General features: G+C 40.0%; 2 protein-coding genes across 3 annotated transcripts in view; one reads left to right on the top strand and one right to left on the bottom strand.

Annotated features, from left to right (window-relative positions):
• Positions 1–509: 509 nt before the first annotated feature.
• Positions 510–4,299, top strand: stoml3b (stomatin (EPB72)-like 3b). The gene is made up of 7 exons (XM_075487123.1): positions 510–638; positions 2,347–2,450; positions 2,538–2,610; positions 2,726–2,808; positions 2,910–3,113; positions 3,528–3,662; positions 3,797–4,299. The coding sequence occupies exons 1-7, from the start codon at positions 572–574 to the stop codon at positions 3,983–3,985; spliced, it is 855 nt and encodes a 284-aa protein (XP_075343238.1). The 5' UTR covers positions 510–571; the 3' UTR covers positions 3,986–4,299.
• A 28-nt stretch (positions 4,300–4,327) lies between these two features.
• Positions 4,328–17,781, bottom strand: part of mtus2a (microtubule associated tumor suppressor candidate 2a) — a 38,454-nt gene continuing 25,000 nt past the window's right edge. The window contains exons 5-16 of one of the 2 annotated variants that reach the window (XM_075487573.1): positions 17,233–17,394; positions 13,799–13,897; positions 11,934–12,121; positions 11,724–11,849; positions 10,597–10,663; positions 9,565–9,779; positions 9,353–9,458; positions 9,187–9,260; positions 8,939–9,037; positions 8,662–8,781; positions 8,418–8,518; positions 4,328–8,190 (exon numbers count right to left, since the gene is read on the bottom strand). In XM_075487573.1, coding sequence (XP_075343688.1) covers positions 7,761–8,190; positions 8,418–8,518; positions 8,662–8,781; positions 8,939–9,037; positions 9,187–9,260; positions 9,353–9,458; positions 9,565–9,779; positions 10,597–10,663; positions 11,724–11,849; positions 11,934–12,121; positions 13,799–13,897; positions 17,233–17,394 — 1,787 coding nt within the window. In that variant the 3' untranslated portion in view covers positions 4,328–7,760. The remainder of the gene's footprint in view (positions 8,191–8,417; positions 8,519–8,661; positions 8,782–8,938; positions 9,038–9,186; positions 9,261–9,352; positions 9,459–9,564; positions 9,780–10,596; positions 10,664–11,723; positions 11,850–11,933; positions 12,122–13,798; positions 13,898–17,232; positions 17,395–17,781) is intronic. The other variant, XM_075487574.1, reaches the window with a different exon arrangement.

Here is a 17,781-nt window from a genome sequence, read left to right as displayed (position 1 = left end):
AAAATAGAAAATGAACCCCGTTGTCTGAGGGTTTTAAGATGTTCGCCACAGATGTTGGGATTTCTGAATCGGAATCAGAAACACATGAGTCTCAGTAGGGAACTGTCAAAGTTCAAATGATTCCTCTTTTAGTGGGAAGTGAAATTAGGAAAAGTGAACTGTTTTTTAATGACGAACACCATCAGCATTTCTTTAGAAATGCTCCATTTCTAGGGGGTATCCTGACAGGATACAGGATATCTTGTATCCTGTCAAATACAAGATATTTTCAGTATTTTAGATTATTATATCTAGAGTCCGGTTGACAGGATTTTTTTTTCTATATTACATACACAAAATGTACTCACACACTGACTATTTATCATTTTACAACTTCTTAAATGTTCCATTGCTTGTTAACATCTTGACGAAGGCACTTTGTTGATGATCAACTCAGTGTAATGGCCACACCTACACTATGAGCCACATTATATTGCAGCATTACTGCTTTAAAAGGTTGGGTCACTTCCTCTTGGTTAGGCACACTTCGACAGATACACTTACTGGGAGTACTCACAGCTCTAACCGATACATGGAAATGGAGGACCAAATGGAAAGCCAGAAGACAAGGAGAACCCAGAGCAGTGATGACCTGATATGTAAGCCTCAACGCTTCTCTTTTTTTCTTCTTTTTAGCTCTAGTGTGACACGGCCAGGTGTGTTACTCAGTCAACTATCACTACCAAGATATTTAGTTTTACGTGTACATTAACAGAGGAGCTGTTTACTTTTTCCTTAACCACAAGCTCCGTGTTCAAAGTTTTACTGTCAGTAATAAGATGATTTATGGTTTATTTTTGGTTTATCATGCTTTCTGTAGAGACAACATCACACCTGTGCAGATAGAAAGCAACCACAGAGGCTGGGGCACAATATAACTTCATCGTCATAGCGACTGAAGTCACATGCCACAGAGATAAACAGTCCCAAAAGCATATGACACTAAGTGTTTGTGTGTGTCTGCTTTCATTTTGGTGTCTGTTTACATGGTCAAGTCGAGTAAAAAGGGAGAGCTGCTGACGTTGAACAGCGTGGCCTGTGTGTAAAACCTAGATGCCTAGATTGACCATATTTTCATGTGGAACTGTTGGATAATATCATGTGACATAGTCAGCAGTTCACACATCATTTGCATGCATTTTCAGCCCACATCAATAAAACAGCAATTACTTGCACGGATTACATCATACTTTGTAAATATTAAAAATGGAACAATCCAGAACAATCTCCCAGAAAAGAAAATCATCGAAAAACATACCAAATATAAAGAAGTTTTTCTCAGTATAGGCTCTGATTTTATTAACAGGGAAGTTCACAAGCTTGAAATGACATACCTTTGACTTTTCCTATTAAAAACAATTCATAAAATAAACCAGCAACCTTGGATTTTTAAGGCCTACGATGCAAAATGATTCTTCTTAAGAGATTTTTAGGCAAATGTGTTACTCATTGCAGCTAAACAACAGGAAGCTGGTACTTGTTGTTTTGCTGATTTCCTGTGGTTTGACCCAGAAAGAGTGTTTTTTTTTATATTATATATATCACCACAGGACACAGGAAATAATAACAAAAGTATGACAGTAAATAGGATCAGTGATTGAAATTGAAATTTTATTTTCATCCTCTCAAAGTGTAATATTGCTCTAAAGTGAGGTGTCATTGTATAATAGATTTTCTACAACACAGAATGAGACAAACATGCTCCCCTCATTTCATTTTCTTTAGTAAGAAAGTGACCACACCACAGATCATGGTGCGCGAGTAAACATATTTCTATTTGCATTGTATGGGAGAGTTTCTCTGCATGGAAAACCTCAAGTGCTCTGTTGTGATGTCAAGGATAATGTAAGTACAGCTGTTGACACACCTATTATTAACCATATCAAATGAGCTGATGTGCTCTGCTGTACAACTATACACTTTTCAAAGCTGTGTTGGTATTCTAAGCAGATTGATGATTGAAATATGTCCTTAATATTTCATCCCTTCCACTTCAAAAGGGGTATGAATTAAATTCAAACTTGGTTCTAATTAGTCACCTGCTCTATATAAATATATATATCTATATATATATATATACACAAATATTCATATTTCTCCTCATCGGGATCCAAAGATTCAGATTTATTCAAACAGGCAAACATAACCATAAAAACATTTACATATCTATGTTTACTACAACAAGGAAGCTTTTATTTAATTTAATTAGTTTATGGTCATCGGTTTCACAGGATGTATGATTGAACTGAAGTGAACTGAATTAAACACATTCAAACACACACTGTTGTCTCCATCTTTTGCCTGTAGCTGAACGGACTGGGTCTTTGGGATGTGTTGGCTGGTTTATAGTCATACTGTCTGGCCTCTTCACGTTCATCCTCTTCCCCTTCACAATCTGGTTTTGTTTGAAGGTGAGTGAGCACAGTGGGCTAAAGAGCAGAAGCCACAATGTCATTTCCGCAGATGCGAGCTAACAGTGTGTTGTTTGTGGTTTGCAGATTGTTCAAGAGTATGAGCGATCTGTCATATTCAGACTGGGCCGCATCACAGACAGGAAGGCTAAAGGACCAGGTGCAGTAACAGATCTTTGTTTTTTCTTTTTGGTTAACTGTAAAAAAATATATTTCCTTTTCTCATTTAAAAAAAAAGATGTTTAGATGTGTTTTATTCCCATTTTTGTCCACAGGAATCTTTTTCGTTTTGCCATGCACCGATTCCTTTGTGAAAGTGGATCTGAGAACAGTTTCGTTTGACATCCCCCCACAAGAGGTACTGTATATGGCACATAGAACAGACATGTTTGAATAAAATGTGGACTTACAGCTTTATGAAATGATTTGTTAAAAGTCAAATATCTATTTCTTCTCCAGATTCTGACTAAGGATTCCGTTACCGTTTCTGTGGATGGTGTGGTTTACTTCCGCGTCAGTGACCCCATCGCATCTGTGGCAAACGTGGCAAATGCTGACTTTTCCACCCGACTGCTGGCCCAGACCACCCTCAGAAATGTCCTGGGTACTAAGAACCTCGCTGAAGTCTTATCTGACCGAGAGGGCATCGCTCACAGCATGCAGGTACAGATTCAAAATCAAAGAGATCACATAAGGAATTTTAGCTGTATTGCTTTCTTTATTACTTTTACCTATTTAAATCACTGTGTATTACATTTGAATGTTTGACATTTAAACATGGAATTTATGTATTTTCAAGCAATTTTTTTCCTTGGATAAGGGCTGTTGACTGTGTGCGGTGTGATCCAATATATTGGCATTAAACATGACAGGGATCTCTTTTGATCTCTTGACACTTTTCTGCACAGTACTATACTATATAATCTGCTAGAGTGCCTTGACTATTCATTTGCCATATTATTGGTGTGTGGATTATTGCCTCTGCTTCCCTCCAAATGCAATGCAGAAATCCCAAAGACACCATGCATTACATTAGAAGTTACAGGTGTAGATCATCCTTTTTTCTATCTTTTCCAGTCCAGCTTGGATGAAGCCACAGACAACTGGGGGATCAAGGTGGAGCGTGTGGAGATAAAAGATGTAAAACTGCCACATCAACTGCAGAGAGCCATGGCTGCTGAGGCAGAGGCTTCACGAGAAGCCAGGGCTAAGGTCAGGACAGCTAACGTCACACAGTGTTACAGATACCAATGTGCTCACCCAAGAATTGTTACCTACAGAGAGACACTTATTTGGAATTGTGCACCTTTGGTTTATAATTGCCCTTTGTCTGGATCTGTAACTAGGTGATTGCAGCTGAGGGTGAGATGAATGCATCGAGGGCCCTGAAGGAGGCATCTCTTGTGATTGCAGAGTCTCCTTCGGCCCTGCAGCTTCGCTACCTGCAGACTCTCAACACCATTGCAGCAGAGAAGAACTCCACCATCATCTTCCCGCTGCCCATGGATGTCATATCTCACTTCATGAGGAAGTGAGGCTGCTGAAGCCTCAGTCTGCTGAAGGGGAAGGTGTGCGGATACATTTCTGCTCAGTCAGCATGCAGCACATAACTAAAAATATGTGGGTTTTATCATAAGCAATCATGGGAACATCTTTATTGTTTATATAGTCAAGCTGTGACCAGGCCAGGCCTTTTTAACGAATGCGATTTGGATTGAATCTAGAATCGTTTGTATGTTATTGAGTTAAAATTCTGTAATAAATTATGTCTCATTCATGTTATATAATGAATTCAAATTTGTTGGAACGTTTTAATAAGTCTAAAACAATAAAACAAACAAACTTGAAAAGGTGACTGAATACAAGCTTTGCTTACATTTTCTTCAAAGTTTTATTAGTGTTCTCCTCAGACAGTACAAATAATAGCATCAACATATTGTGCTTACATTACATTGATGGACTTTTTTCTTCCTCGTCTTCTAAGTCTCCTACCCTACAGTTACATTTCAACCGTCACAGATGCAGAGAAGTAAAAGAAGAGAAAGGGAGAACACGAAACAGCAAAGGCAGAGAAAACATGCTTCTATTACTCTGTTAGTGCACTAAGACACAACTCATGTTGTAAATGTATTTACATTCATACGTACAATTGGTGCCAGAACGTACAAAGCTTGTCCCTGGGCCAAAATTCAAAAGGAACAATAGTACAGATTACCTCCATGGGTTCAAATTCTAGAGCCAAAAGTTACAAGCCATCGAAACATTTGCTACGACGGGATTTAAATATCAATACAGGTGTATTTTCCCCTAAAAAAAATGACATGAATTACCCTTGTTATTCTGTGGGGAGGCTCGTTCAAATGCTACGTATTTAATGGCTGCTACAAAGTGGTCAGACAAGAAGTCCTTCAATATTAGACAAAATCACATGAATGACTTGTATAAAATGCAGTTGTGTTACATTTTTAACATTCAGCGCATAGTGAGACAAATATGTCCACAGGACACATTGAAGGGTCATTACAATACCAGTTCACTGTTTAGAAACTGTTGTCCATTCAAAAGTGTATTAATTAATTCAAAATTGAGTTTAGAACTTCACGCTGTCGTTTGTAAACAATAGATTTGTTGCATCCTTGTAGACGGTATTTTTTTGCAACTGAGGTGACCTTTAGGAGAAGCCTAAGGAACTCTTCAGTAATGTGGGTGAACTTTAATCCAAAACATCTGAAAACACAGTGTCTTTCTGACTGGTATATTCTTACAATTGGTCAAAAGACATTCTTAATATCAACGGTGTAGATACAAAATCAGTGACAGTTTAGATACAATTCTCCTCCGCTGTACTTGACATTCTTTTGTTTAAGAGCATTTAACCCTGTGTAAGCATCATACAAAAGGAGTTGAAGGTTCGTGTAAAGACTTCTTTTTTTTTTTTAAATATTTTTAACAAGACCATCAAAAGTGCTGGTGGAGCAGTTGCCAACCGACGTAAAAGTTTGGCGCTGAAAAAACGGGGAACTCAAAATCGCTATTCTCTACATGTTGCTGACCCACTGGGGTGTTTAACATTCGAAGCAGGAGTGCTGGTAAATTTAACTTTGCAGATTAAGCAACCAGGGGAGTTTCAAAATAATTTGAAGGATCTGTGCCACGGCCTCGACAATGAAGCTCCACAGTGCACTTACTTCTTATGCATCTATTGAACTAATAACACTACTTCATTGTTGTTATCCCTAAGTCATGCTCCTATTCACGATTTAACTGCCAACACAGACTTACTCACATTCTTCCTCTCTGACATAGTCTATTTACAGTAGTATATCTCATGTATACTTTAAACAGCTTTAGTTTTGTGAACATATGACTTTATTACACTCTAGACTGTAGCTTTTAATAGTGACTTGTTTAAAGCCAGGGGAAAGAGACCCTGAGGGTTGGTTAGTCAGCAGAGTACAGTACAGGAGGCAGCTAAGACATACTGTATGCATTAAAATAACAATTTCTTTTATATACCAATGGTTGGTCTCTCTGGTGTATTTTACAGAGGTGAACTATTATTTCAGGTCGTATCTTGACAGTGTTTATACTCTGTTGAGCAGCTACACTAAAGAAAATTAAAAGTATTTCTAATCGATAAAAATTTAGAAAAGAACTCCCTGAAAATATCTGTTGTTGCACACCAAGAAGTCGGTGTTGTCTGCAGAAGTACAAATAAAGAGTACAAAAGATCAGTCAGATAAACAAACCCGGATCGTCAGAGGATATCATAATGAGGTTAAGAAAGGTTTAGGGAGGACTACACTAATTTAGTACATGACAAGGAGGTAAACAGAGAGTTAACCTGCTTTTTAAAAACTTACATAGCTTATAGGAACACATATCACTCCACAGTCCTCCGAGCATCATCTGAGCACAGTTATATGCAAACGTTTGTGCATCCATGAACAATTTACATTCATTTGACAAGTAATTTCTTTCATCAAACTACTAAGAATACATACATTTTTCAATTCGGGGCAATTTTTGCTGCCGGGGGTTGTATCCACTTCTTTTCATTTCAATAAATCCGGTAGTTTGTCCAGGGGTGCCAAATGTTTGCATGTAACTGCAAGTGTGACGACAACGCCTTTGGATTATTTGCTTTCTCCAGGGTTTCATCACGTGTTCCGCTTGTGTCCCATGAGAGATATTTTCAAAGTTACAAACACCATTTATTTTCTTCAAGCCTCAAGCTTAATAAATAGATCACAGCAATAAGTTTCACATTTAAACTGGAAGACTTTCACAGTACATGCCTGCTTGAGTTACAAAACACACATAATAAATAAATTAGATAGAAACATCACATTATAAAGAAATGCACAACATTTAAAACAGTGACTCCTGTGCTAGGTTCCCCCCTTAGCGTTGAGCTTCCTCGTATCTGTGTGATTTTGTTGTTGCTGTTGAGACACAACAGACTGCACATTCCCACTGAGGTAAATACAAGATGCCAGGCATAGTTTTTGCAAGTTGACCTGAGGGGTTCCCAGAAGTAAAGAGTAGCTCGTGTAGTATAGGAAGACCTGGCAAGGTTTTAAAAAACAGTAAGTTCTTTGTATTTAGCAGGTAAAATGGCTGGGGATCCAAGTAGGGTTGTTCCATATTTCAGTACTGAACTAATTAGAAGATGGTGAATAGACCTTAAGAAGGCTAAGAAACGCAATTTGATTTGATTTGCAAACCAATTCTTGATCAACTGTCCTGTATAAATAAAACATTGGTCGCTCTCTGCTGGTGAGGTGGCAGGACCGAGAATAAGGCGCTTTGTTAGGGATTTCTCCAAGTGGCAAAAGAGAACTGAGAATAAGAAATGAATCCAAATGACAGGATATAGCTTATTTTTACCAAAGACATGAGTGCGGTTTTACCACACCAGAGTTTCAAATTCCAGTGAAAAAGAGTGTGCTCCTTTCCATCTCTACCATTCTACTGTGTAGGACTCATGAGGATCCATGCAGTGCAGGTCCATCTATCAACACTAGATGTGCCACTATCATACGTTATATACAGTCTACACTGAAAGACTAGATTAATAAAAATGCGTATGGGGGGCAAAGATGCAAAGACAGTATATTTCCCAATTATTGTATTTCTATGTATCACATGATGGGCTAGGGAGCTTCAAGACTGTGTTACCTCAGAACTTTGACAGTGTCTGTACAGTTTGTCCTGTGATGACAGGAAAGCACAGTCTTGATACTTGAGACATGTTTTGCAGTTCATGCTCAAATAGGAAGTGGAATGAGGGCGAAAGGAAAAAGGATTTTAACTCTGCAAAGAGGTAACACAAGTATTTGAGTTACAGCGACCGGCCGATGGTCTGTGAGTGGGTGTTCCCGGGCCGGGGGAGTAATTATGATGAACAGCGGCCCTGTGAGTGGGCGTGGCTGGTCCAGGGGAGAGATTTTGATTGGTGGTAGCTCTGTGGGAAGGGGAGCAATACTGAGCCTGCTGGGGGAAGCCGTGGCAGTGGGTGGGGGAGTCGCACCCTGCGACAGGTGAGGAGGAGAATAAAGAGGAAGAGGGCACGGGGGAGGATGAGAAGGAGCGGTGCAGTGGGGAGGAGGCGGGGGACATGAGGGGGCTGGTCTGGAGACGCCACAGCAGCTCATCGTTATTCCGACTCAGACGCTTCTTCTCAGTGCTCTCCTTCTCGACAGAGCCCTGCAGGTTGGCGTTCTCCTCTGACAGTTGCCTGCAAGAGACACAGCATAGAGAAACTTTTCATGTTTTTGTTGTTGTGTTTTGTCAAACTTAATTTTGCACCATACATACTGTCTTATGGCTCAAAATGCATGTCCACTTTAAGGATCAATTTGACAGAAACCCTACTTATAGTGTGGCATGTATGAAGTACCTAAAGTCTGCAAATGGTTATAAGAACAATTTAAATGATGACACAGATGACTGGGTGTGTCTCACCTGGACAAGACGAGGTTCATTTCAATACGAGCTTTCAGATCTTCATTCTGCTGCTGCAGAACCTGGACCTTCTCCTCAAGGAACACATTCTTTTGGGCCTGCTCAAAAGCAGAGTACGACAACAGCACAATCTTTCATTCACCAGACACACTGACCAATTACGTGTATCTAGAAAAGTGTGCATGTGTGTTTTTTTGTACATGTGGTAGCAAAGATCGTGGACAGATGGCTTATTTGAGCCTACCACTTTCTCCAAGTCAGAGATCTTCTTCTCCTGTTGATGTATCTGCTGGTTCTTCATTTCAACAACTTCCTTCAGGCTCTTCAGGTCTTGCTCAATGTGTTGGTATGGAGCTAAAGCATCCTATTATCAACATGTACATTCACAAGAAGAAATACAGCAACACAGTGTGAGAATACTTACATACACAGGACTGTAGGGACTGCTTTGATTACATACATGATGTAAAGCATTGGTTTTAATGTTGTGGCTGATTAGAGATTAGGCTGATTTTACTCACAATGATCTGGTCATCCGTACTCCTCCTCAAAGCCTCCTCAAAGCGTTTGGCTTTCTCCCTTAAACTCTGGTTTTGAAACGTAAGAGTGTCCACTTGATCCTGAGCACGAGCACACACACACACACACACACACACACACACACACACACACACACACACACACAGAGCAATCTTTATCAAACCAGTATAGGTCTATTTGTAGAAACCAAAGGAAATGTTAAAGTATATTTTCTTTCTAGAAATAATACCTGTAGAGAAAGTCTGAGTTTCTCAAAGTCCTCCTCTAGAAGGGCCTTCTGTTGCTCATGAGCTTTCCTGATGTCTACACACCGATTTGAACAAAAAGAGAGTTAATGCTATTCCAGCAGTGCCTGCACCATAATACTATTTTTCAAATGAGGCCCAGAACTGTACCTCTCATGGTTCGGGCGTGCTCTTCATGCAGTGTTGCCATGGTGATATTATGCATGTCTCTAAGCTCTTGAATGGCTGTCTGGTGGTTGACTGTCATCTCCTCCATCTAACACATCCACAAATACATACATGCAGACACATTGAAGCCATCTGGTGACAGATCAGATGTCTCGTTGAAAATCAGATGTCATCCCATGATGCATCTCTCCCACCTGCTCCTGCTGCTGAGTCCTCAGCTCCTCCATCTCTGACCAATGCTCTGCCTTCAGGTGCTCTGTCTCTGTCATGTGACACTTCCTTAGCCCCTCTTCAATGGCAGCCAGCTCTGCCTCTTGCTGTAGCTGGAGCTCCTGCAGTTCTCTCTCAAACGCCACCTCCAGCGCTGTTTTGTCCCTCTGGAGTCTCTCCCAACGCACTGAGTTAGAAGCTGCACACCCAGAATATTAAATGTTGTAACATTATGTTGTTGGGGATGCAGTATATTCAGAGCTTTTATGCTTGTGCCTCCATGGCTTATTCAGGCCTGTATTGCTATCGTTACCCATTCCTTTTAATTCTAAACATTTAAAATCAACATTTCCATTTACAAGTCAGTGAATGTATTCACTTAATGTAATTAATTCATAAAAGAATAAGAAATCAGCTCTCTAAATCTATTAAACTCATTGTAAATAGTAAATATTTAATCTCTTCGGGGACATATGGGTAGAATGGAGCCCAAGTTATGACATGTGTCTTATTTTAAATTTCTTTATTTTTTACTTAGATGGATACTGCTTTTATACCCAATACTGACACCCTCACATGTCACCAGTAAATCTGCTGATAGTAGAATCATCTAGAACAGTGTTATTTATTGTTATTGGTATTATTTTCTATAAATATTTCTGTCTTTCTTTAATTGTCTCCCAAATTTTGAGTAAGTTACATGCACATTTCTTTTGCTACTATCATTCTTTTAAATGTTATAAATAAATAAAAAATAAGTTTGATATTGAAGACTTTGGATTTGTGTCTCTGACAGATTCAAAGAAAATAGAAATTTTAAACATAAGCTTTGATTGCATTTTAGAAAATGTCCCAATTTTTAAGAAAAGGAGGAGTATCAAAAATGAACTTGAGGAATTCAACTTATCTTTTTCGTAATACTGATTAATGTAATTAGTAACAAGTTTGCCTTTGGTAGAGGTTCATGAACAAATAAGCAGTAAAAAAGAGGTGTCTTGATATTTGCGCTCACTCACCCATCTCTTCTCTGATCTTTTGTATTTCCAAGGACAGTTTCCTTTGACTTTCATCTACACTGTCATTCTGAAAATGAGAAATGAGCATCAGTTCGACAAAGTGCATCATCCAAGCACCATTCATACGATTCATTCCACCTGGGATGAACAATGAAACTGCTGATAACTGTTCGGGATCATATAGCAAGATGAAAGCAAAGACCTCTTTCATCATGTCCACAATAATACATACATGTTGATATTAATGTTTAAAACACAATACAATGAAAAAAAAAAACAATGATTAAAAACGTCCTAAATGAACCTAATCGCCTAAGCTTTAAAAAAATAAAAAAGGAAACCAGAGGATCACAGTACATGACATGGTTTTGAAACTAAATGTGTATTCTGCATGAGCAGCTTAAGCAAAACCCTTGAGTAGATGTAGTTTATTGGCTTTACAGTTGTGTGTGCTTGATGCCAGCAGAGGGGGCCCGACACCAATCAACAGGGCCCACATTTCCACTATCTCTTTTCACTCCTGTATATATGCCCTGTTTGGCCAGTGAGAGCAGCACTCAGACAATGACCATAAAAAAGTCAGACAGTCCCTCGACAGTCTCGAGGCGGTATCGCAGCTTTAGTGCCTCTAAGGCTAAATCGTCCCATCAAAATCAGAGCTGAATGAAACCGGCTAGGTGACACACTGAACTCTTGAAGACCGTTTCCACAGTCACAATCAGTCTTGCGCACCATGCTGAATCTTACCTCACGGTGTTTAATACTGCATGTGTCCTTGAGTTCATGTGTGTGCGCACTGTGTGTGTGTGTCAAACAATCCAGGCTCAAAGTGAATGGAAAGGATGAGGCATTATGTTGTGACTGTACGCAGGATCACAGACAAACCACTAGACAGCCTCTTGTTAATTAGAGGTCACAAATGAATAATGGTGAGGTTGACATTGATGGCGATGGTTTATCGTCTCCAGTGAGGAGCACTTGTTCTGTTTTAGGCAACATAAATGCTGATTAAAAAAACACCCTGAACGCAAGAGCCACTGAGCAAGGAAGCATTGTTATTATGCTGGTATTGAGGTGTTTAAATTTAATGTTAAATTTAATACACTGTATTTTTCCCAATTTGCTACCTTGAGGCAGTAATGCTGAGTCGTGATGATAAAAGCTTCTAGACCTAGAGACGTCTTCCTCAGCTCATTTCTCAGAACTTTCAGCTGCCTCTCCTGCTTTTCACAGCGTCCCTGCAGCCTTTGGACCTGAGAGACAAATGATAAAATAGAATAGAAAAGAAGTACACAGACTCCAAGTAGAGAGGCAGATGTTCTTTTCTCATAACTCACCTCCTCCCTCTCTTCCTCCTTTTCTCTTTCCTCTGCTTGCCTTTCTCTCTCTTTCTGTTGAGCCTCCTCCTTCTCCCTCTGCAGGCTCTCCTGCTGTTCTTGCTGCAGCCTCAGGGGGGCCACGCGGCGAGGTGACCCCGATGGAGCCGAACCTCGCACTGCCGCTGCAGGCCTCTGCCCCGTCTGGACTGTGATGAGAAGAAGGGCAAACAAAGAAAATTACATTAGGATAAAAATGGTCATGTACATGCACGTCCTAATTTCTCAATTCACCTAATAATGGAGCTGATGAGTATTAAATCAAAGGAGGTTTGACCTGACCCACTGTTAACAATGAGTTCACATGATAAATGATACTAAGTTAATTGAATCTTTTCTCCAGAGGAAGCCTTGTGGTTGTTCCTAGTCTGGTGTTACTCCTGATGGACCATGTAATCTCATAATAAATGTTGCTGGTATCAAACTGCAGTCAATACAATTACAATAAACATGGATTACATAATTTATTTAAAAACATGAGTGTAAGTAAAGGCTTCATCCATTAACAATGGAGATGGAACACTTGAAAGCAAATTTTCCATTGATGGGATACAGGCAGCCCATTAACCTCTGTGTGTGTCAGCTTGTAATGTGGTGTGAACCTATTCTACAATACTTAGACATGCAACACCTTTTGAATACACAACATTCTTTTAAAAATTCATGCTCTGTATTTTCACACAGACTGCAGAACCACCCCGTGTGCCTGAACGTCTGCACACACGAAATTAAATCGCTGCACCTCCGCTTCACCTGCCTAAATCATATCATTCAGGCCTACTGAAGCATGGAGGAGCGGTTTCCATGACAACATGAGACAGGGCTTGGGGTGCAGGGTCCCAGGTAATGAGTAAGGAATTGGTTGGAAGAGGGTGGGATTGGGGGATGAAATGAGCTGCTGTGAGATAAACAGAGAAAAGAGTTGACCAATAATACTGAGTAAGGGGCATACTGTATGTGGGCTGGGGCACTTAATCATTGTCATGGTGATAGACTAAAGATGGGAGAATTTCTCCGTGATAAAAGAAAGAACTGAACTTGGCAAGATAAAAAAGGTCAAATAATAATCCTGACGTGGCTTCTAAAATGTGCAAAGCTGCACATTTTGGCAAATATTTCAGGGTTTTCTTTTGGATTTCCCATTTTCTATTCCTCTGTCAATTATGCCAACCTGTCATGCAAACACACACACATGTGCACACATACCTGGACATCAGCATGTTTCATCGAAAAGGTCACAGAGAGGATGCCGAATACTAAATGAGTGTGAAGACGGGATGCAGATGATTGCAGAGGGGTTGATGGATGTGGAATACCAATGCAGACAATGATAAAAGATGTTGGTAGATCTTCTGGGGAGCACACACTGTAGCTGTTTGTTTTATAGAGCGCCCTTAAAGGGACTGAGGCTGAGATATTCCTAAAGCAACTATCAGTTTGTATCAAACACACTGGCATTTTGCTGGCACACAGACCAGAACAACCACAAGTGCAAACACAGATCAATATCTTTAAATCTCAGCAGACAAAAGCTAATGCTGCAATGTTGGGATATAGAAAGAAATTTGAAAAGCAAATGAAGATAAAGTGAGATGCAGAGAGGGGTAAACAGTAAGATTCAAGCGAACCTGCTTTAGAGGTCTGCTGCAATCCCACGAAAAAAATTATTTTACCGGCTGAGGGAGGAAACTGTATGACCAGTGCTCTAATTTTCTTTATTACAGCTTTTGCTGAACTTGCATTGTTTGTTATTGGGCAAATCAGGATAAAGAATTGTTGTCCTTACTATTTTACATGATATGTTTAGGTAATGAAGGGAAGCTTACCTGGGGACTGAGGCTTGGGAGGAACCACTGCCAGTCTCTTTGGGGAAGATGGGAGGGAGCGTGTGACCTCTGAACTCCGCTGAAACTCCTTCCTGCCAACTGTCAATACACAAGGATAATAAATCACGAGATGTCAATATCCTCAGAAAATCCCACAACACTTAACTGGTCCTCACGACTCTAAAATTCAGTGCCTTGCAAAAGAAATCACTCACACATCATTCTTGGCACTTCCGCCCATTTTGTTGCATTATTACTTGCAATTCAAATGGACGCATCTCTGGATTTCATGTGATGGTCCTACACAGAATAGCTCAAATTGGTGGAGAGAAATCATAAGAAGAAAATTCTCAAGAACGTTTCCGGGCCTGAGGAATTGGTTGGAATTGAAGGAATGGGAGGGGTGGTGCTAAGTACTGGCAAATACTCGTCTCCCAGGGAATTGAGACAGAAGCAGACATTCTGCATGGAAACAATCCAAATGATACTGCTAAATACTGCGCTGAAGTGGTTTAGGAAGAAACATTTAAATGTCTTTGAGTTTTGCCTCTGGATACAGACAAAAATCTCAGAGGCTGGACATGCCAGATGTACAAAAATACTCCAAGAGGCTCGCAGCTTCAATTTCAAAGTGGGACCGAAAGTACTGACTTTGGATTGCATGAGTACTTATGCATGCTGAAATTTTCTGTACAAGTTTTTTGATTATTACAGTTGAAAATTATTTTGAACTTTCAAAGGTTTAGCTGATCAAAGGATACCAAAAACTTAAAAAGCAGCAACAAAATATGAAAAATACCAAAGGGGGAGGTGTTGCAAGGCACTGTGCACTCCCAAACTTCAAATCAGCCATCTATCCCTTCCTTCTATTTTTTTTTTCTTTCCATTTATTTGCAGTTTCTTCCTCTCTCCTGACATTTTTTCAATCTTCCTGCCACGCTTTTCCTTTCATCTCTTGTTATCCCCCCTTCTGTGTGGTATAACTATGTCCTTGAGGACCATCTGTCAAAGAGAGCAGAGCATACATGGGACGATGTGCCCATCACCTCTTTGCTCTTTGTGACATTAAAAACTTTATAGTCAATATGGGCAATAATCAGGATTTCTGCATATTTTGGTAATATAAGTTTTGTGCTTACATGTGTTCTCCTGTGTTACATTATGTCTCTTGTGCAGTTGGTGAGGTGTGTGCAGATAAAACGCATGTAGGCTACAACAGCTGATTTGAATGAACTAATGTTAGATGTGTTGCACGGCAACTCAGAATGACGAAAAGTACGGAGGGGGGAAAAACACTGTGAAGAACAAAAAGGTGATGCAAATAAAATTGGAAGTAGAAGGGAAGTAAGTTTCAAGCCTTGAAAAGAAACTAATTAGACCTGTTTTTTGGGGAAAAAAGCCTCTGATCCAAACAAAACCCAATCTAACCCTGGAGAGATGCTTCAGGCCTGCAGAGACACCATTTGTTTCTTCTCTGCATGTGTGTTCCACCGTGCATGTTTTGGTGGAAATCTGTCTCTTAGAGTGACTCATCCACTCAGTGCACACATACTGTCAAACCACACCACTAAAGTGTTACTAAAACTCAGCCCGACTGCCTCAAATTTATCTTTAACATTGGATGGACAACGGGTGTCTGGAGTGGCTCAGAGCATGGTGTTATCATATGTAAAACTATTTTGGATATCACAGCAGAATGATTGCCATTATTGTCAACTTCCCATAATGGTATGTCGTCATATGCTAACATTTTGATGTTAACCAGACCTCACGTCAAAGATTTGCTTTTTCTGGCCAGGACTGCGGGTGTGAGGCAAATGATGTGCATCTCTTTTGTGGACGCATGCAGAAGTTAATTTGAGGGGGATTGAGGAGAATGCCATCCCCACTTATTACAGCAAATAACCAGTTGCTTGATAACCTGCCACAGGCCCACCAAAGCGTTGTTCAGCTGAATATATAAGTGTATATTTTTTACAACTGTACATTCTTCTCTCAGTCCTGCCCCTCAGTCAGTTTTGGATCCACGTTATCAGCTACAAATTGTCAGTTCCATGCAACTGCTTTCCTATATACCCATGGTGACACATTTTTGATTTTGATCAAAGTGACAAGCAGATTCATGTAGCAGCAGATCATAGAGACAGATTGTTGCATATAATTTTCCCATGACATGCATTGATCCAGTAATATAATGCTGAAAATACACCTAGACCCAAGTCATCCTTTTGAAAAAAAATCCCAAAGGGATGTCTACAGCTACATTTCTTTAATCAAACATGAGTTGAGCAGTTAAAAAAAATTGTTATAGCAGTTATACTATCAAACTTTCATTTAAGTTTGATAAATGAGCATTAAAGAATAAGCGTACAGAAATAGTTGCAGCTGCAATTATGAAATCAAGATTTTGGATAATCATGCAGGTCTGATATAAAGTTACCACACAGAAGCATGTTTGGATGAGTTTAATGATGCACATCCGTCAAACAAAAATCAACTCTACCGAGCTACATGGACAAAAACTAAATATATCGCTGGCCGTAAAAGTGCAGGATCTGTAAGATAGCAGGGAATTTCCTCATCAATAATTTAGAACACTTTCAACATCAGCTCAGGGCAAACAAGGTGACAGAAACTCTTTTACTACTACTACGCTGTCTGCATCCTTGATACAAACGGAGAAAACAAAAATTGTTCAGTGAAAGCGCTGTTTGCTCTGTTTTGCTGTACAAAAGCACATTGTTCATATTACATTATAGAAAATATGACAGAATTCTGTGCACATTTTTTCAGTCACAGGCAATGTAAAAGTTTAAACACATCCAAACAAATGTGATTGAGTGAAGTGTGATACTATAGGGCCTCTGGTGTTAGCTCTATGTGTGAAAATACAACTGGGTGTGAAAACCATCACATACTGGTGTTAACCAAGTCAGGTGTGACCCGACAAGAGCCTCACGTTTATATTTCACTGCTCTGTAGCTTCAAAATATAATATTTTGTTGAAGCCTAATCTTTGCATTTCAATATTTCCTAGAAAAGGGGGAAATGCTGTCATCAGGAAGAGCGACACAGCAGAATAAATGGCTGAAGGGAAGGCTTGAAAGGCAGTTCCCCTTTTGGATGTGTGTGAAGTGTCACAGTATCACCCAAAATGACGTTCAACAACCCAAGAGGTGCTCAGTAAGTTGCTGATGAAGCAGGTAATAGCTGAAAACAACACTGGAATAGTTTATGACAGCATTGCAGTGTTCCAAGAGTGTCTCTTCTATCCTGATTTTCCTCACTATTTTTGGCACATTACTCTGTCTATTGATCACACATGGCAATACCACTGTAACCACTGAACAGTGCTCCTCTTTCTGTATCATGTAAATCCGGCCGTTCCTGCCAATACTGAAATGCTGCTGTATTTTTTACAAACTTCCACTGACCTCCGGGGGAGCTCCTCGGCTGGGGTGGCAGGTATCTGCGGGGCAGGGCGGGGGTAGAGGGAGGCTGGAGGCTGGTGTTGCGACATGGTGCCCCTCTCTGAGGATCTGTGGACTGGCCCGTGGTCACTCTGTGAAGAGGAGGCTCCTCGCTCACACTCAGACCTGGAACACATCAAATTACACTTTCACTTTTACTCACTACAGTTTCCCACATGACATTTATGTCAAAATGTGCTCCATGTCTGTTTCCTTCTAATTCTTCTTCTCATAATCATATTTTTTCCCCACAGGACTGTGTAGGCCCACATTATGTCTGAATTTAGGCGCACTGGACTGAGAAATGGTTTGTGACCTCTGTGTCTCGCTGCTGTTTACATAAGTTCAGTTCCACTTGAGCACATACACTGGAAAATACAATGCAAACACATACATTGATCATTGCTCATCCTGGTCTTTAGTGCAGCAATTCTTCCCTATTAAACCACTGGCGGACAGTTTACATTCACCCTAACACACTGCTCTAATACACTGCGTATGTCCTGCTCATCT

Source organism: Odontesthes bonariensis, chromosome 16, assembly GCF_027942865.1.
Source record: "Odontesthes bonariensis isolate fOdoBon6 chromosome 16, fOdoBon6.hap1, whole genome shotgun sequence".
NCBI lineage: Eukaryota > Metazoa > Chordata > Actinopteri > Atheriniformes > Atherinopsidae > Odontesthes > Odontesthes bonariensis.
This window is presented reverse-complemented; position numbering and strand designations above follow the sequence as displayed.

Coding starts and splice junctions, on each gene's coding strand:
- stoml3b (XM_075487123.1), top strand. CDS start 572: ATGGAAATGGAGGACCAAATGGAAAGCCAGAAGACAAGGAGAACCCAG. Junction 3,114..3,527: donor GCATCGCTCACAGCATGCAG/GTACAGATTCAA, acceptor TATCTTTTCCAG/TCCAGCTTGGATGAAGCCAC. Junction 3,663..3,796: donor CACGAGAAGCCAGGGCTAAG/GTCAGGACAGCT, acceptor ATCTGTAACTAG/GTGATTGCAGCTGAGGGTGA.